Source organism: Equus caballus, chromosome 10 (genome assembly GCF_041296265.1).
Source record: "Equus caballus isolate H_3958 breed thoroughbred chromosome 10, TB-T2T, whole genome shotgun sequence".
Classification (NCBI taxonomy): Eukaryota; Metazoa; Chordata; class Mammalia; order Perissodactyla; family Equidae; genus Equus; species Equus caballus.
The window spans coordinates 4,251,148-4,271,280 of NC_091693.1; the positions used below are offsets into that span (position 1 = coordinate 4,251,148).

Sequence of the window (20,133 nt, forward strand, 5' to 3'; positions counted from 1 at the left end):
GCCCCTAACTAGAAACTACCCAAATGTCCACCAACTGTAGAATGGATAAATAAGTTGTGGCAGAGTCACATATGAAAAATTTTACGCAATGAAAATGAACACATTCCTTTTACAAGCAGCAAGTATGTTGTGAGCAACATATTTTGCTCGCAAGACTATTGTTGAGCAAAGAAGCCAGACTAAATGCTGGCTTTATACAAATGATTCCATTTTATAGAAAATGGATTCCATTTTATATAGAAAATGATTCCATTTTATATAAAGTACAAAATAGACAAAATTAGTCCATGCTGGGATTATTGCTTCTGGGATTCTGGAAATTTTCTATTTCTTCATCTGCTTGTTACATGGGTGTGTTCACTTTGTGAAAATGCATAGAACTGTCTGCTTATGACTTGTACATTTTTCTTTACATATGTTATATTTCAATAAGAAAACACAATGGGGGAAAAAACCCAAGTGCCTTCTTGTATATCTGAATAAGAAAGGAAAGATATGTGGTGTTTAGGCTGCTATAGCTCTGCATAAAACCACATGTTGTTTCTAGGTTCCCTTTGCCAAGAATTGGGAGTACTGGGTAATGAGTGACCAGGGTCACAAATGAAGCATCCAGTCGCTCCTTCTGTCAACACCCAGGAGACAGCACAGAGCCACTCCTTGAGGAAGCAGCAGGGACTTTGAAGGGCTCCTTGTCCCCTGAACCTCATGAATCAGGAGTCAGGCAGATTGGTTATTACTATTTTACAAAATGCTTGTGATTGTCAGGAATCCAATTAAGTAAACTCTCAGTAATAAATTTACTGGGTTTTCTTTGCCTCTTTAGAAGCCTTAAACTGTAAGAAAATTAGTTTGGGTAATTTAGAAACAGAATCACGTACCTTCATGATTTGTCTGGGTGTATAGACTAGCCCCCAAGCTTCTTTACTTTCAATATCTACATTTACATTCACAATGGCAGCTGAGTCAAGTGATGACCCTGGGGGCCCCGCAGGGCTTCAAGAAACAAAAAGATGTCTTTTCCTTAGTACATTGGTACCTACTAATACATACGAAAACCTTTCAAATGAAAACCAAGCCACCAACAGAAAAATGTTTTGGAAATCATTGCAGCATTATTCACAATAGCCAAGACTAGAAGCAACTCAAGTGCCCATCACTGATGAATGGATAAAGAAGATGTGGTGTATACATATACGATGGAATACTACTCAACCATAAAAAAGACAGAATTGTCCTATTTGCAACCATATGGATGGACCTTGAGGATATTATGTTAAGTGAAATAAGCCAAACAGAGAAAGACAAACACCACATGATTTCATTCGTATGTGGAAGATAAACAAACACATGGAAAAAGAGAACAGATTATTGGGGGTGGGGGGGAGAGGGAGTTGGGGGATGGGCATAAGGGGTAAAGGGGCACATTTATGTGGTGACTGACAAATAATAATGTACAACTGAAATTGCACAATATTATAAACTACTATGACCTCAATAAAATAAAATAAATGTTTTGGAAAGTATACCATGGATATAGCTAAAAACAAAAATTCAAATGGTACAATATACGCATGTCTCTCTCCCACTGTGATTTCCTTTGATCAGTGGCAACCACTGTCACTGGTTTCTTTGGGGAGTTTACTGGAGATATATTACACATATTATATAGTATAGTTGCGGACGTACTGTGTCCCTCATTGTAGATGTAACAGCCACAATAAATCTGGCTATTCACGTTTTCTTTTAAGATAAACAGCAGTACCCTGTGTACTGTCTCACCCCATTTTGCTCATTTAACAACATATGTTGGAGATCATTCTTCTCCATCAGTGTTTTTAAATACTATAGACTATTCCCTCCTATACGTTGTTCCAGTTGCCTATTGGTGTTAACTAATTATCTCAAATCTTAATGACTTAAAACAAGAACAATCATTTTCTTATTATGTCCTGGTTCCAGGAGGTGACTGAACTCAGCCAGGAGGGTCTTGCTTGGGGTCTCTCATGCAGCTGCAGTCAGATGGTGGCTGGAACTAGAGTCTTTCTGAATCTTCCTCACTCACATAGCTGGTGACCGATGCCCACTGTTTCCTGGGACCTGGGCTAGGCCAGGGGCTGGAATACTTGCACATGGCCTCTTCTCGTGGCCTGGCTTCCTCACAGCATGGAGGTTGGGTTCCAAGGGCCAGCATCCCAAGAAACAGAAAGTCGAAGCTGCCAGTTTCTTAAAGCTTGGGTGTGGGAAATGTAATACTGTCACTTTCACTGTATTCTTTTGGTCCAGCAGTCATGGAGCCTAGATTCAAGGGGAGGGACATAGACTCCAGTTCTCCATGGGAGACCTGTCAAACATTTTAGGGGCTTTGTTTCTTTCTTTCTTTTTTTTTTTAAACAAACTCTTCTTTTTGAAGTCATGTACCATGACTTGTTTAACTAGTTATTCATTCTTTTTTTCAAAATTATTTATTGAGTGCCTTCTATATGCCAAGCACTGCTGTAGGTTCTGAGGATACAGCAAAGAAAAACGAAAAAATGGCCCAAATCTACATCCTTCTGGAGCTTATGTTCCAAGAGGGAGAGAAAGACACAATAAATAAGGAAATCAAATTATATATTTGTGTATCAAAGGTGTACTAACGGTGATTAAGGGCTGTGGAAGAATATAGGGTAGGGGGGTAGGGAGTGTAGCAGATAGGGATTGTTTTTAAAATCGGGAGAGAAGGCTTCGCTGAGAAAGCAACCTTTGAGCAGAGACCTGAAGGAGGCGAAGCAATGAGTCATGTGGTTTCTGGGCAAGAACATTCCAAGCGGAGGGACAGTGAATGCTAAGGCCTTGAGGTCCGAGTGTGCTTAGAGACCTCAAACAACAGCCCCACTGGCAGAGGTTCTGATTCAGGAGGCCCGGGGGGTGGCTGGGAGGGACACCTTACACCCTAGTGACTCTGACTCACACAGCCTTCTCACCCTCATTTTGAGAACGTGGGTTTCCAGATCTGTTTTCCTCTCAGCCCCACCCCTTATGAGCTACGCTTCATTTTTCTCTTGTGTAAAAAGGAGTTTCGGGGTGGGATAACAGTACCCCATTTGACAGCTGTTGGTTTCTTTAGGTTCAATAAGGGGGCCTCAGCGTCCCCCACACGGCCTCGCAGCAGCCTTTGGCTTGTCTACTTGCTTTTTCTTCCCCTTTTCTCTTGGTTTCTTTCTCTTTTCAGTTTTCTTTCCTTTTCTCTCCTTCTCTAGCTTTATTCCTGTTTTCCTCCTCTCCCCTTTACTGCTTTCTTTCTCTCCTTTTCTTTTATTCTCTTCTTTCTTTATTTTTCTCTTTGACCAAGTGTCCCGAGCTCCATGTGCCTTCATGTCCATGTGCCTTCACCATGGGCATCAGGGTTCCCGTGTCTGTGAGTCCTTCCACAGGTCTGGACGGGGACTCCACTAATGCAGGGACGGAGGGGAGCAGTGTCTGCTGGCAGGGGAAGGGGAGCTGGGGCCAGGGACCAAAGGAGCGGTGGGCAGATATCTGCTGTCTCTTCACGAAGAACTCGCTCTTCGGCCGGACGTGGCTTCCAGCTTCTCGCAGGTGCTTCCCCCTGACCGGCTGAGCGGAGCTAGGACGGGATGTCGTGGTGCCAAAGCCTCCGAGGCAACTCCTGCCCGAGTCCGCCTCCCACAAGCCGAGTCTGAGAACCCCCAGGCGCTGAGGCACGCCGGGTGGGGTGGGCACATCCCTGGACCGGCGCTCAGAACGTCGCTTCCGTTCGCGGAGGAGAAAGAGCAGAAGGCTTTTGGCCCGTCGAGGCCTCCGTAGCGAGGGGGCGGGGCCCGACACGGAGCAGGATGGCGGCGCAGGACAGTGACAGCGACGAGGACTTGGTCAGCTATGGGACCGGCCTGGAGCCCCTGGAAGAAGGTGCGGACCAGATTGGCCGCTGGGCCCTACGGAAAACAGGCCGAGGGTTCAGGCTTCGGGGCAAAGATGCACAACCTTGTGCCAGGCCTCGGCTGGCCCGGGGAAAAGCTGCGGGCGCTGGCAACAGCGACGAGATAGGCGTGCGCCGTGCTTTCGGGATGCTCGCATTTTGAAGGGACGGATGAAAGACCCGGAGGGATGGGAAATAGAAAGATGACAAACAGGCTCGTGAGAGAGTGGGGGCATGGTGAGGCAGTACCTTCCCTAGGAGAGGACGTTTGAGCTCAGACCTGAAACAGAGGAAGGAACCAGCCATACGAAGATCTGGGGGAAGAGCATTCAGGCAGAGGGAACAGCAAGTGCAAAGGCTCTGAAGTCGGAGCCAGTTTGGCAAACTGAGGGACAGGCAGGAGTGGTGTGGGTGGAGCAGAGGGCACCAGAGAGAGACTGCAAGAAGATGATGTCAGAGGGGGAGGCAGGGGTTGGATCTTACTTGGTATGGGAAGGGAGTTTGGATCTTGTACTAAGTGTAGGAGAGTCATTGGGCGGGGTGGGGGGGCCACACAAGGGAGGGATGTATATTTTAGAGATTATTCCGTCCTCGAATTTGAGAATAAGCCGGTTGGGGGTGAGCAAGAGTGAAGTAGGGAGATTAGCAAAAAGAGGTCTGGAGATGATGGTGGCCTGGACTGGAATGTTAGCAGAGATGGTGGTAAGTAGTAGTCTGAGGTGAGATAGACTGTGAAAGCAGAGCTGACCAGACTTGCTGGTGGAATGTGGAGGTGAGGGCAAGGTGAAGCAAGGTGCTCTCCCATGTTTCTGGTCTGGTCCACATAATGACTTAATTTGTTCAGCAAAGTGTGTATGGAGTGCCCAATAAGGGCTGACGGCAGGGCTAGCCTTGTGGGAAAGACAGAGGAAGCATGGTGAGCCAGGAGTTATGTGCAGATCTCCTGTTGGTGGGGTCTTTTTTTCCCACCTTGACCACGTCCTGTCAGGTTCATTGTACTTCTCCTGGGACATTGCCACTGATTACCCTGTTATTCCCTCCAGGCGGGTCTAATCATTAGAAACTTCTGCCAGATCCTGGCCCTGCTTCTACCCTTTGCTTACAAAAGACAGAGAAATGTTAGTCTCTTGACATCTTCTTATGTGTTTGAAGACAGCCCTTGCATTTCCTCTAAGACATCTGTGTACCACACTCCACATGCTCAGTTCTCTAATAAATTCCATTTAAAGTCCCCTTAACTGTAATGTGTCAGAGCCTTTCTCCAAGTATGGGACCAGAGTGTGGGTAGAGCAGGGCCATTACTAGCATGTCCTTCATTCTAGACTATGCTTCTTTAATACAACCTAAGATCACATTAGCTTTATTGGCAAACGCATCACCCCATGATCTCAAAGAACTTGTTGACAAAGATCCTTTATATGAGGAGTTTCAGATCTAGTTGAGAGCAAAAGTACAAGGTTCACAGGTGCGAAAGTGTGTGATGTAGAAGATAGCCTATGTGGACTAACAGGGAAAGCTGGGAAGGCAGGATGGGGTGCCTCGCACAGTGCTTAGACTTTAGATATGCAGGAAGAAGGCAAGAGTTACACATGCATGAGTGGAGGTTATTACAGCTGTTAGGCAGCTGTTCATGTCTTTCCTACATTTCTGGTCTCACAGTTGTTTGCCTGTGAAGTCACTTAAGTCATCAACCATTTGTCCTATATTTTCCTAATTCTTCCTGCTTTGATGGCTTGCAAAATCTGAAGTGAAGCTGCGTGGTTTAACCATGCTTTTGAAGTGGAAGGAAGGGACGTTTGATTTATAGACTTTTTTTTTTCCTAGCCTAAACTCATTCTTTAACTTCTCACTATTAGAAGTTTCTGAGGATCGATTCACTGTTTCCTAAGCACTTTGAAGTTTAAATGCACTCTGACTACATTTTACGATATAGTAGACCAATAATCACTTTTACTTCCTTCTTTGAAGTTTTGGTGACAGGTTAGACAAACATTGGTAGAGGAGGGACTCCACCATTTAATTAAAGTTGCTAGCCCTGACAGAAAGGTTTATTGGTTAAAAGACAGTGGTCAAACTGTCACCCATACTCCCATAGGCCCTTTGGCTTTGAAGGAAGGAGGCACTAGTACTTATCTACTCTTTCCTTAGACACTTCCACTTGGCTCTAGAATTCTCCTCATCTCTAGCTCCTCCTGTACCCGGATTAATTTTAGCATTATTTTTCTCCTCCTCGATGCTGTGACTCTCCCACTGAAAATTACCTGTGGCTCCCATCACCCACACGCCACAGACCCTGCAGCACCGTGTTCAGGGCCCTCTGCACTGTCTGCCCTTCTGGTTCGGTCTTCCACTCCTTCCCTGGCCTCCAGTCAGGCTAGACTACTTTCTCACAACATCGGACAGCGCCCTTTTAGACCTCCTGTTTACTGATGGAGTTAGTGCCTCTGTTGGGAATTGTGTCCCTGTCTGCAGCTGTCAGATTCTGCTCGTGCCTGGGGTGACTGCGGTGTTGTGGTCCTTGCACATTGTCGGAAGAGTTCCTCCATGCGCAGGTCTCCTCTGCTGGGCTCTGAGCATTCTGGGAACAGGGACAAAGGTGGGTTTAGTTTTCCACACCCAGGGTCTAGGACAGGGCTGCTTCCGTGGTGAGGCCCTCACTATCCTTTTGATCAGGGAACCAGTGAAGAACAGTATGGGTGGCATCCCTGGCTTGGAGGCAGAAATGAGATCTGATTTCAGCTTTGTGCTTATTAGCTGTGAACTGTAGAGCAGTCACTTAATCAGAGCATCCTTATCAGGGTGTGATAAATGAGATAATAAGTGGGAAAGGAAGGGATTAGTTGTTATTAGTGGTAATAATTATAACAGGGCCTGGCTGAAATGCCGCCTCCTCCCTGGCGTTTTCCCATGCTGTGGTTAGAGGTGGTGCCCCCCCTTTGGAGCCCTGTGGGACCTAGTCGGCCACGCTGGTCGGCCACCATCGTCTGCCGCCATGTAGTTGTCTGTAGATCTTATCTCCCTTTGCAGACCAGGAGCACTTGAGAACAGAGCAAGAACAGCACCTAGCACTGGCAGGACCTGTCCTCTCTCACCTTAACACAGTGCTTCTCAACTAGGGATGATGTTGCACCACAGGGGACATTTGGCAATGTCTGGAGACTTTTTTTGTTGTCATGCTGTGGTGGGGCTATGCTACTGGCCTCTAGTGTTACAGGCCAGGGATGCTGCTAAACATCCTACACTGCACAAGACAGTCCCCCACCACGAAGAATTATCCAGCACTAACTGTCAATAGTGCCAAGATTGAGAAAGAAGCCCCCCTTAGCCAGGAATCATGCCGGGTGCACGTGCAGTGATGGCATGTGTGCTGTGCTTCTGAGAAATGGTGAAGATCTTTGATTCTGGGACCCAAGTTACAATTAACTTCTTTAGAGTGAAGGGAAATTGTAGCTGATATTAACTGAGCTTCGCTGTGGCTGGGCAGTGTGTTCAGCTCTCTGCACGTGGTATTTAATCCTCGTGCCACCCTACCAGGTAGGCTCTGTTATAACCCTCATTTTGCAGCTGTGGAGGCTGAGGCTTAGAGAGATCAAGTAACTTGTCCAAGATCACAAAGCTAGCAAGTAGTCAGGGAGCGGGATTTGAATCCAGTCTCCAGGTCTTCAGAACCTGAGCTCTGGACTACCCTGCTGTGGGTTATACTCTAGAAATGCCCCAAAAACTTCACAAGCTGTAAGTCAGACTTTAGGACTCTGAGGCTGGAAGTTCCTTCACTTTTTGTTCTGTCTTCCAAAAGTAGGAACTGGCTTAATCATTGAAGTAACCGGTACACATGGACTTCAGGGTATATCTTACCTACTGCATATAATAGTAAGGGCAGCAATAGCAGCTAGTACTTTAAAAGTATTTATTGTGTATCCCTCTTCTTGCTGAGAGACCTTATCTCATTTAATTTGCATAACAACTCTTAAGAAATAGCTGTTACTGTTACTGTCATCCTCATTTTACAGGTGAGGAAATCGAAGCACAAAGGGGTTAAATTTACCAAGGTCCCAGTGCCAGTAAAGGTGGAGTTGGCCTTACACTCCAGAGCACTGTGACTCTCAACCCCGTGTCCTTAGCAACTGTATAACTTGCTTTCTGCACTGAGTAGTTGAAAATAACTTGATGGTTACTTTTTATTTTATGTATATTCAGAATTTTGAATTGGAGTTGATAAAATTAGGCAGTAATTTGTGTCATAGTACCTGAAACATTACACTGAAGGAATTTTTAGGCTAGGCTGAAATGTATTCAATCCCTTTTTGTTTGTGTAATGTAGTAACCCAGCCCTTTTAACAAAGTAGGGAAAGAAACAAGTTTAAATAGTAGTAACTATGGAATCAGGAGATTCCCAGAAATAAAGAAACTCTTAAGATATGGGGGAAATGGGCAATACCAAAGGAAAGATTCTGGAGTTGGGGATGCCGTGAAGTTCCAGATGAGATAGAGAAGTGTTGCTTCTGTCGCAAAGCTCTGCACACCGTGTGCCATCCCAGCAAGTTGCCTCCTTCAGCACCAGCAGAGTTCAGCTCTATTTGCACCCTCACCCCCAATGTAATTTGGTTTTCATAATGTAATTTAGTGGGAAAAGCAGGCCATTTCCTAAAATATCTTTCTAATATAAATAAGAAATATTTATAATTATCTTAGAACTATAAAGAAGCTTGATAAAACATACTGTTTTTTAAACTATATAAGCTAGTAGAGTCTAGGAATAATAACAATTAAAATTTTCATATTTGAAGTTACAAAAAGTGAACAATTCATTATGTTTAAGAAATAACGTTTTTCCTAAATTTTTTCTAACCCACCATCCATTTCTCTCTTTCTCATTCAAAATGTTTTTTTTCAGGTGAAAGACCAAAGAAACCAATTCCTCTTCAGGATCAGACTGTCAGAGATGAAAAGGGAAGGTATAAACGATTTCACGGAGCCTTCAGTGGTGGTTTCTCTGCTGGGTACTTCAATACTGTCGGCTCGAAAGAAGGTATGATTTTCCTGCTTACAGCTGTGATATTGCTAAAGCCAAGGATTGAATATCATAAGGCCCCTCTCTGCTTTAAAAAACCTTCTTCTTTAAACATTTTAGCACATACACTGTAGTCTTTTGAGTTCTTTGAATGTTTGGTATGTTTCCAGAGCCAACTTATGTGTTATTCATCGATTACAACTATCGGTGAAAGAGTTTTCGTTCACTTTTAAAAAAATAGATACATCCTAACCAGATGATTAAGTGATGATAATGCCTTCCGTTTTGTATTGCGTCTTGCCATGCACACAGTGCTGTCACACGGGTTCGCTGAGCAATCCTCATCTCCCCCAACTCGGTGACTAACGAGGGCAAGTAGCAGGTAGCACCGCTGGCCTGTAGATGAGGCCGCTGAGGGTCAGAGCTGCTGCCCTTGTCAGTACGTGCTCTCAACCTGGAGAAAAAGCCATTAGACTCTTCACATTATGCAATATAATAAATTCTGTATGGTTTAAAATATGTGTGTTTTTTAATGTTTTATCGTAGAAACTGGAAGAAAAATGGCCGATATATGTCAGATGTGAATGGAAGGTGATTAACTCATGTAGCAATTATTCAGAACAGGATGGGGCAGATCTTTTATGAATATTTAGAAAGCAGTACACAACAACAGTAGTAAAATAAAGATGGAAAGCAATGCAAGGAGGAAAAGAAAGCCACGTAAAAACAAGAGTTGGGGTAAATAAGATGGCTAAAGTTCAATATTCAGAATGCATAAAGATCAGTGCACTGAGCAAATGGTCGAAGTATTTGAACAGTTTGCTCCAGAGGAGGTAGAAATGCTGTGTGGAGTATTCAGCCTTATTATTAAGAAAAGCAGATTAAGGTAACTAAGGCACTGTTAAAATAGCACACTTATTAAAATGTTAAAAATGACAGTAGGGTTTGTGCCTAAAGAAGTACGCTAATACATTACTGATTGTTACAACTATGGCTGTGCCGTGTATTATGATTGAAAAGTGAGCCCAGCTCAAATGATTAGTCAGGTAGGCTGTGACATGTTAATACAATGAAATATCTCTTTGCCGTTAGGAGTGACAGATTCAGAGACTGTGCAGAAATAGGGCAAAGACTATAGAAATCCGCAGCGGAGGGAGGTGCTGGGCCCAGGGTGTTGCCCAGGAGGGTGGATCCTCCCTCTCCTGGGCTGTCTCCCAGGTTGGCCGAGAAGCCTACTCCGCCCACCTGCCAAAGCAGATGTACCCCACACTTCTCAGCTCCTCAGGATTCTTGTAGGAAACTTGTCACTCTCAGAGAAAACTAAACAAGTTTACCTGCAGAGGGTTACAGAGACATTTCACCTGCAGAGCATGCATGCTTTCTCTTGAGGTGCAGCACCTGCTTGGTGACCATGGATGGGGGACAGGGGTGCTGGTTACAGGACTCAGATGTTTGATGGAAGTGAGGGCCTGCTGTGGCCATTACTGCCCTTAGACTAGCCAGGTTGAGTCCTTGGGGCAGGGCACCCTTAACGTTGCCTGCATTGCTTCTGTGACTTGCTCTTCAGCCATCCTTTCATGGCTGAGTAATGCACCTGGACATATTGTTTCTTTGATATGTTAATACGATAGTGTAGGTTGCTGTCCTGCTGGTCTCTGGCTGTTCTGGCCTTTTAAGGTGACCTTGCATCTTCCTGCTCGGCTCTACTTGTGTTCCTTTCACAGTTTAGCTTTCAATGTATAATTTGATTGTTCTTGGTTCCAAATTCTTATGGGGAAACCTCACTGTATCCACTAAGTTCTGACAGCAGATATGGGGATTTGAGCATTAATAAGAAGTTTGTGTCGGGGCTGGCCTGGTGGCGCAGTGGTTAAGTGTGCACGTTCCGTTTCGGCGGCCCGGGGTTCGCTGGTTTGGATCCCGGGTACAGACCTACGCACCGCCTGTCAAGCCATGCTGTGGCAGGCGTCCCACATATAAAGTAGAGGAAGATGGGCACGGATGTTAGCTCAGGGCCAGTCTTCCTCAGCAAAAAGAAGAGGATTGGCAGCAGATGTTAGCTCAGGGCTAATCTTCTCCAAAAAAAAAGTTTGTGTGGAATAATTATGTCTATATGAGCAGTGAGATGGGAAGCAGGTAAGAGTTTGTAGTTATTGGGGGTTTCAAGTCCATATGTGTTATTTAATTATTTAGTTATAAACTGAAATACTGTCTAGGATTATAACATTCTAAACTCTTTTCTTTGAAGGATGGACACCCTCTTCCTTCGTGTCTTCACGACAGAACAGAGCAGACAGATCTGTTCTTGGTCCTGAAGATTTTATGGACGAAGAGGTGGGTGTGCAAAACTTTAATTACCAGTGCGTGGTTGGTTTTTGTAATACCTTCTCTCTCCCTCGAAAGTTGTGTACAATTTCCTCTTTGTTTATAAGGCTTTATCTTTTAGGTATTTGGACTACAGTGCCTTGCACATCAATGGATCTCCTTGACTGGAGTAGTGTCTGATGCTGGGGCCAGTTTCTAAAGTCAGGAGTGCAAGGGAAAAATCACGTATGGGCAAATTTACTTGAAAAAGCTCCGGGTGTCCCCAGTGCGGCCTCCATGCTGCCGCGTTGCAGCCTTCCACAGTGACTCATGCCGGTGCCCTTTAGGGGACACTGAGTAACCAGACTGGAGACAGGAGGCAAAGGGAGTCACGTGCAGGCCTCTAGGCACATCGTGGAAACACCCTGAGACTGCCAACTTCTTGGTGGGGCTTCCAAAGTGGCCCCGCAGCCTGCAGGGTGTGCTCCATTTTGTTTTAAAATTAAACCTCTGCTACCTTAAAGCCTAGTCATGGATTCGTTTGTGATAAAGATTAATTAAAATACTTCTATCAGCATGCTGTAGGCTGTGGGTCAGAGGCTTCCCCTTCCTATTTGACTAGTGTAATCTGTGAGGAAGATTATCTCGTGTAATAGGAAGCCCAGGTGTGAGCGAGGCCCCAGGCCCTCTCCTCTCAGCCACCTTCTGCGTGTCGGCTTGTTCTTATACTAGCTGTCCTCGGGGTTGCAGGGTGGCTGCAGTAGTTCTAAGTGGCCCATCCAGGGCGACATTATCCAGTGGAAAGAGGACTTTCTTCATGGTATCTTGAGAGCAAGGAAACTATTCACATAAATCCTGCAGTGGATTTTCCCTCACATCTGCTTGAGCAAATGGTTTTACATGCCCCTTCTTAAAGCAGTCCCTGGCAAGGGAAATGGGATGAAAATGACCGGCTTAGGTAAGCCATGAACCTCTACTCCCTAACCCTACTCCCGCCTCAGCACACACACGGATCCTTGCTGCCTATGACTCTAAGATTTGCCACTTCGACTGACCTTTGAAATATTGTCCGAGAAGAGCACGGTGCTTACTTCCTGTCTTCCTAGGCTTCACAGAGTTGCCACTGTCATGTCCCTGTCCTTAGCTCATGTGAGGGTTCCAGAGTCAGTGTGTAGTCAGCCACTCCACTGATTCCTAACTCAATTTTGTTGTTTAACTTTTTTTTTTGAAGAAATAAAGCTATGTGGTATATCATGTTTAGTCACTTTCCAAATAATGTAAGTAATTCTGTTTGAATTTTTTTTAAGGATCTTAGTGAATTTGGGATAGCGCCTAAAGCAATTGTTACCACAGATGATTTTGCTTCTAAAACCAAAGACAGAATACGAGAAAAGGCCAGGCAGTTAGCAGCTGCTACTGCCCCTATTCCTGGAGCCACGCTGCTTGATGACCTCATAACACCAGCAAAGTGAGAAGAATTTAATTCTGACTTTTCTGATCTTGGCATCACTGCTTTGCATATATATGATAATCTTCCTTACGGAAGTTTGGTTGCAAGTAGGAGAAGCCCTTAGCCTAGCTGGAATGCAGAAAGGGGTTTTGTTGAAAGGATCTTGCACTGTTATTGCATGGGGTGTTCTAGAGCTCCCGCCACTAGCCGTGCTACTGGAGCTCATGGGGGCTGGAGAGCTGTTAGGAACTGGGCGGCTTCCCTCCCACCCCCTGCCTCCCAAGCTTTATGGGCTTTCTTCTATCTGCCCCATTCTACTCTCTTTTTCTGCAACCTTTCTTATTCTGCTCCTGGGCATGTGGCCTAATGTGGCAGCCTCAGACCATCATGGTCCCAGGCCACATGCTTGACCATCTAGAGTCCCTATGTGCCCATTCCAAAGGCCTGGGAGAGAGGGCATCTGATCAACTTCCCCAGGTCAAGCGTGCACCCCAAAACCAGTCAGCCGTGGCTGGAACGGCAGGGCCATGCAGTTCTGATATGGATCGGGGAAAGGGCTCAGGCAGGAAGTGGGCTGCGTATTCCCTACTGTTCTCTAGTGTTACAAAAAGAAATTCACTTTCAATGCCTTGATGTCCTAGATTATCTGTTGGTTTTGAATTGCTAAGAAAAATGGGCTGGAAGGAAGGACAAGGAATTGGTCCTCGAGTAAAGAGAAGACCACGCCGACAAAAACCTGGTGTGTATATTGATTGTCATTAATTCTACGGCATACTTTTTAATGATCGTGTGTTTCTAGAAATAAAGTTGCTGGGTCAAGTGGTATGCATGTATTTTAAGGTTTTTTTGTGTGTAATGTGCAATAGCTTTCCAGAAGAATTGTCCTAGTTTACACTCCCACCAGCAACATGTGAAAGTTCTTCCTTCCTACCTTTACCACAACTTTGTTCTAGTTTAGCACGATTGCTTTCTATCTATTCCTTGCCCTTGGTCTCCCCAGCCAAACTGTGGACTCTTGCAAGGAGCAATAATTTCTTTGGGGTTCTTTGTGGAGCTGGAGCAGTAGTGGTTCCTCACGGAGCACATTATTCCCTGAGTGTGGGTGGGGAAGGGGCTGGTGGAAAGCAGTTCCCGAGTGATCAGTCTCTGACGCTAAAGCTGTCGCACCTTTTACAAGCAGAGCTATGTCCCTCTGACGAGTGTCCGTCAGCTCTCTTATATTTAGTCACTCATGACTAATGCCTTGCAATCTCCTTTCTAGATCCCGGAGTAAAAGTCTACGGCTGTGCCTTACCCCCCGGAGGCTCTGAAGGGTCTGAGGTATCGTATGGATGACTGACTGTCAATTTGGTACGGTAGCATCTGTTACTTCATGAATGTGAAATGTTAGGATCGGAAACAATTTTAGAATTCAGTTGGATCCCATTACAATGAAATACCCACACCCTAAAACCATCCTCCTCTGTCAGATAATGTATTTAACATCCTGCCAGCACCATAGGGATCCCAAGGCAGTCTGTTCAGATTCTTGAAATGGAGTTGTTTGCGTTAATATCATTTGTTCAGGGACTTGATTTAGTCATTTGTAATGCGTAAATGAAAGTTTGCTGGTTGTTCTGTTTGGAATTAATCACTGCCTTTGAAAGCAGTATGTTACAGGCTGACTCTATGCCAGGCAGTGACTCACCTTCATTCTACTGTGTAAAATAGGACGAAGATGATGACTACCTGCCAGAAAATGTCACCTTTGCACCCAAAGATGTCACACCTGTGGATTTCACACCCAAAGATAATGTGCACGGACTGGCATACAAGGGCCTGGATCCCCGCCAAGCGCTGTTTGGGACCTCGGGAGAGCATTTTAACCTTTTCGGTGAGGGACCCGAGGGGGCCAGCAATCTTCTTGGAGATATTGGAGTGAATAAAGGAAGAAAATTGGGAATTTCAGGCCAGGTAAAAGTGTTTCTGTTTTGTTTAAACTTGGAACCATTGAGAAATGAGAATACCTTCCGTGTTCTGTTTGCCCCAGAGTAGGCCCTCGTTATTCACTCCTGTGTGGAGACTGAGGCGGTTGTGTTTTCCTTAGGACCTTTTTTGAGGACGTGTGAAGCACACCTTCTTGATTTGCATGTGTGCTCCTGAGCACCTCTGGCCTGATGCTCCTGGTGGCGTTTGTGTGCTCCCAGGAGTGAGGACTGCTCTCCCACACCTCGTGAGGCCGAGGGAAAGCCACACTCGCCCCTTGGTTTAGTTCATAGTTGACTTGCCGTCTGCCTCTCCAAGTTCAGGTCCACGTTTCCCTACCTCCTGGACAAGCCCCGAGTCGGGAACATGGGTGTAGGTTTTACTTGAGAGCCCTGCTTTTTACCTTTGAGGAGATGGGAGAGCCTTCACTGATTGCCTGTCCTCTCAAATGGATTCAGAGGTTCTCTCCTAAATCACATGTAGAAAATTTCATTATTGCCCTTTCTTTCCTGTTCATGTTTTTTTCCAATCCTTTTAACAAAAAGCGATCCTTGTTGGGGGCCATTCCCCACAAAGATTAGGAGTTCTCAGAGCAGCCATAGTAGCGGTGGTCTTCAGAGCCAGTCACCAGCGCTGGCCCCAGGCCACACTGCAGCGTAGGTGAGCATTCTGCCTTTCTCCTGCTGGAGGCCCCATTTCTCCTCCCGCACGGCTGCCTGCGTGTGCACTCACTCCTCTTCCGTGCCGGAACCCAGACTCTCAGCTGCTGCTGGGCCTGGGGGATAACCCCAGAGCTGGAGGCATGGCCTTCACTTCCGGTCATTGTTTTCCAAAGGACTTGAGTGTATTTGTTAATCTGGGGCTCCCATTCGCCTCTCTCCTGGTGCTCTTGCAGTGCTAATGTGGTCTGTTCAATCACATCTTTAAAATAGCCTTATCCTTCAATGCAGACATACCCTAAAACCTGTAATTGCTAATTTGAAACCTTGATTTTGAAGGCTTTTGGTGTTGGTGCCCTGGAAGAGGAAGATGATGATATCTATGCCACAGAAACTCTATCCAAGTATGATACCGTTTTGAAGGACGAGGAGCCTGGAGATGGACTATATGGCTGGACAGCACCCAAGCAATATAAAAGTCAGAAAGGTAATTCCACAGACGTGCAGTTGATGGTCAGGATGGTCAGAAGGGACTGCAGGATTAATACTGGAGTGTCAGCCTCCAGGCCTAGGGGGTTGTTGGTCCAAGATGCAGGGTAAGAAACAAAATGGGGCAAGAGAGGCCCAGTGTGGGATGTAAGACGAAGCAGGATTTTGACCGGATCAGTGCCAATGCCAGCTGTCAAGACAGGGCAGAGGTGGGGAGGAGGAAGAGGACTGGACTCCGGGCAGGAGTGAGTGTGTGGACAAGTGCTTGTGTTGCTGGTCAGAGCTGCAGTGGGTCAGGGGAAGCACTCCCAGCTCAAGGAACTGGGCAGGTGGCCAAAGTAGGCCAACTCAAGTAGCAGGTCAGAAGGCCAGGTGTGGGGACCTGGTCTAGGTACTCTGAGGGCCTGCAGCAAATGGAGCCTGGCACCCAGCCTGTGTCATCACTTGAGTCCTGGTTCTTAGGGCCTCTTGCTGGGCTAGCAGATGGACACTCTCAACACAACTTGAGTTTCAAGTTGGAGTCTGTAGTGATTTTGATCCTATGGTTCTCAGTAGTATTTCAGGGTTTTTTTCAGAAAAGATGTAGGGAGGAGTCAGTATGGAGTGGGTATTAATGGCATGTGATTTGGAGTGAATCAGATCTGGATTTGGATCGCAGCTCTCTGCTGCCCAACTGTGTGACCTTGGGCAAGGCTTGTCACCTCACTGGGCATCATTTGTAAAGTGAGGATAAAATCTACTCCAGGGGTCATCGTGAGGATTAAATGGCATAAGTCAGTGTTTGCACAGTACCTGCCCCAAAGACTGCATAAATGGCACCTACTTTGCTTTGGTTATGGTAATCATAACCACCTAAATAAAGTAAGGAGGTGAGAGCTGAGATGAAACAATCTGGTTGGACATTTTTAGCTGTAGTCAGATAAAGTTTGCTTTACCTCTTATAAAATACATCTAAAGCATACACATTGAAATAATCTAAATAATCTAAGCATTACTCCCCAAAACGGTGCCTGTTTTGAGTTTCTAGAAGAGGAAAAGCAGATGCAGAACAGTTTGTAGAGGTAGTTTGCTTCCTGGTTGTGAACAGAGACTCTGAGGACACACTGCCTGAGTTCCGGCCATGGCTCTCCCCTGTTAGCAGCCGTGACTTTGGGCAAGCTGCTTAACCTCTCTGTGCCTCAGTGTCCTTGTCTGGACAATGACATGACACGGGGATTTTAATGTGCATAAAGGGCTTAGAACATGCCAGGGGCGCTGCAAGCACTCTGTACATGTGAACTGCCTCTCTCATCACCACCACAAAGAAAACCTAGGGTTTCACCCAAGATGCTTCAAGGCTGTGCACCCAGAGATTAGGAGCGTTACCCCTGGGTTGTACTCAGGCTACTCTTATTTGCTTCCTTTTGGTTACCTATATTTTCAGGTTTTTCTGGTGACTATGTATTATTTTTATAGTTTAAAAGAAGATAAATAATATATTAATATGTTATAATATATTCATTAATATTATTATAGATTATATTAATGTTTGTCAATTATTAACTGTATTGATCATATCAATACATTAACACATACTCTTTTACTAATATTAATGTAATGTGTTAATTATATAATAATCACAAATCTATAATAAACATACATATTTAAATCTACCTTCTGAATCAAATCTTTGGCTTTTCCTTTGTGTAAGTCTTTTGCCCTGGCTGATTGATTCCCTCCCATGTCAAGCATGGCTGGTGCCTCCCCTGAGCTCCCCAGCCCCCACTGTGCCCCCTCCTCCCTGGCCCCCTCTCCCACCCCGAGGGCCACAGCATCTATATTTTCAACCTTATGGTTTTTCATTGAGTGAATCTATATTTAGCCAATCTCCATGGTTGATTTTTAAATTGTTCTTATTTTTTTTCCATGATCAATAGGACTATAATAAGTATTCTTCTGGCTCTATCTTTGTGCTCATCTGCTCTCCATTTCTTGAGAATAAATTGATAAAAGTGAAATTGCTGAGTTTTAAAAGATTACGAAATGCCAAGAATGTGCAAACTAATCCCAAATTACACTACAGAATTTTAGGAACTTCCAGGAGCTGGTACGAAAGTTCAAATCAGTTAAAGTACGAAGAATGATTGTGGGCAGGGTAGTTCCCAAGTGGGGCTGCATTACGAGTGGCTGGAAACCTCAGCCTGGCTGCACTGCAGGGGCTGTGCCTGCCTCAGGACTCAGGTGGTCATGCAGAAGGGGCTTCTCCCTGCACAAGGTACAGTTCGTGCATGGGGACTTTTGACATAACCGCCTGCGCAGAAGTCCTTGAGAATCAGAGCCACTGTCAATGGGCTTGTCTCCATGACCACAGACAACCTCAGGCTCCAAGTCAGAGGGCTTCCTGAATTAGTGATCCTTATCTCCTGTTAGAATTTCACTGGGCAAGAAGACAGAAGTACCTTTTAATTTGTACTCAGATTAGATTACGGGTGACCTGCTTGTGTTGCTTGTCTGCCTTATTTGGATAGTTGCTAAGGAAATGGGAGGCAGTCTCCCCGGGGCTCTTCACCTAGTTTTAGAAACGACTTTCTCACAGTTACGATTTTCCCTTTTATACGTACTTGTCTTCTTGCTGGTATTTCGTGTGATCTTTTGCCCCACAGAGTATATTTTTGGTGCCCCTTAGCTTAGGACCTCCGGTCCTTTGTCTGAAAACGGCGTGGATGTGCTTGCTTGGAGGGCCACGGCCTGGCGTCCTGGGCAGCCTAGTCAGCCGAGCATGGTGCGGGCTGGGCTGCCAGTCACTGAGTCAACAGAGGTGTGAGGGCTTTAGTGCCGTTCCTTCCGCCTGATAGCACTATGACGGTGATATTTATGTTCTTGGAGATAAAAAGCTGACGTCTTTGTCTTAGTCTAATCGTCTCTGCTTCTGGAATTAATCAATGATATCATTTTGTAGAATCAGAGAAAGATCTTCGATATGTTGGCAAAATTTTGGATGGATTTTCCTTGGCTTCTAAACCTTTATCTTCTAAGAAAGTAAGAATTTTTTTTAACTTGTTTAATACTTAAAATATTTGCTGCTATGTAATTTGAGTTATTTTATTAATAGCTAAAAAGAGAAGTAAATTCTGTTTTCAAAAAGCAACAGCCTAGTTACTTGTCCGGGAAACATATTCTATATTAGAAATGTCAGTCAGTAGCCACACTGTATTCAAAACAGCTAATTGCTAATCTTTTAAAGCCAAACTTCAAGTGAGTGGTTATTTTTATTAAAAAAGAATTAGACTAGACACTAGTGGGAGAATGGAATTGATGTAATTCTAGGGGCAACGTAATTTAAGGAAAAGTAGAAAGCTTCCAAAAGCCGTTATAACCCGTAGCCCTGACTCCTCAACACGTGAAGCGCATTGGCTGGTGTGGGTGTCGCTCCCTGGGCGCCTTGCCGGGGCGAGCAGAAGCCGGGGAGCCACGAGTGTGGGTCAGGTCCCGCCGAGATCTCCAAATGCCGTTCCAGAGAGTCCTGCGTGTGTGGCGTTTTGTTACAGCTTAGGCCAGATGGTGCTCCAGGCGGTGCTCTTTAACGCCCGTCAGAGCCACGTGCTCACAGGCAGGCAACACAAGTTCGTTGTGGGTGTTAGTAGTCCAGGAGGGGCGGCTGGCCATTTGCCTTGTTGGCATCCTTTTTCTAGATTGTTCCACACTTTAATTGGCTTTTTTTTTTTTTTTTTGGTGAGGAAGATTGTCCCTGAGCTAACATCTGTTGCCAGTCTTCCTCTTTTTGCTTGAGCAAGATTGTCCCTAAGCTAGTATCTGTGCCCATCTTCCTCTATTTTCTATGTGGGACACTGCCACAGCGTGACTTGACAAACAATGTGTAGGTCTGCACCGGGATCTGAGCTTGCGAACCCCAGGCCACCAAAGCGGAGTGCACAAACTTAACCACTACGCCACTGGGCCAGCCCTTGGGTTTTTGTTTTTTATTCAACAAATGTTTGTTAAGTACCTCTGTGGCTTCGCCTATGGTTCTCCAGAACAGGGGAGGCTGGGAGCAGTGCAGCCTGAGAAACCACATTTGGTGTCAGTGGCTTTGATTTGTTTAGTTGTGATAGTTAATGTGTTGTAACAGTGAGCAGAATATATTTAGAACAGTGTTGGGCACATAGTAAGCTGCTATTATTACCAGAAATGTCCAGTAAAGTCTAAGGAGAATGTGAGCGTTTACGTGTATGAAAGGGAAGCATAAAAAAGGCTGAGAAGTACATGCTTGACTCAGAGTTCAAGGATGAACAGGACTGAGTCTTGGCTCCCATGTAGCTCCTGTCCAGTGAGGGTGCCAGCCAGCCAGACACACAGATTC

General features: G+C 45.3%; 1 protein-coding gene across 1 annotated transcript in view; it reads left to right on the forward strand.

Annotated features, from left to right (window-relative positions):
- The first annotated feature begins 3,752 nt into the window (after positions 1 to 3,752).
- The window catches only part of GPATCH1 (G-patch domain containing 1), a 38,596-nt gene continuing 22,215 nt past the window's right edge, over positions 3,753 to 20,133 (forward strand). The window contains exons 1-9 of the mRNA XM_014733181.3: positions 3,753 to 3,906; positions 8,811 to 8,945; positions 11,176 to 11,261; positions 12,539 to 12,699; positions 13,323 to 13,420; positions 13,943 to 14,001; positions 14,392 to 14,634; positions 15,645 to 15,792; positions 18,733 to 18,812. Of these exons, the coding sequence (XP_014588667.3) occupies positions 3,834 to 3,906; positions 8,811 to 8,945; positions 11,176 to 11,261; positions 12,539 to 12,699; positions 13,323 to 13,420; positions 13,943 to 14,001; positions 14,392 to 14,634; positions 15,645 to 15,792; positions 18,733 to 18,812 (1,083 nt within the window). The 5' untranslated portion in view covers positions 3,753 to 3,833. The remainder of the gene's footprint in view (positions 3,907 to 8,810; positions 8,946 to 11,175; positions 11,262 to 12,538; positions 12,700 to 13,322; positions 13,421 to 13,942; positions 14,002 to 14,391; positions 14,635 to 15,644; positions 15,793 to 18,732; positions 18,813 to 20,133) is intronic.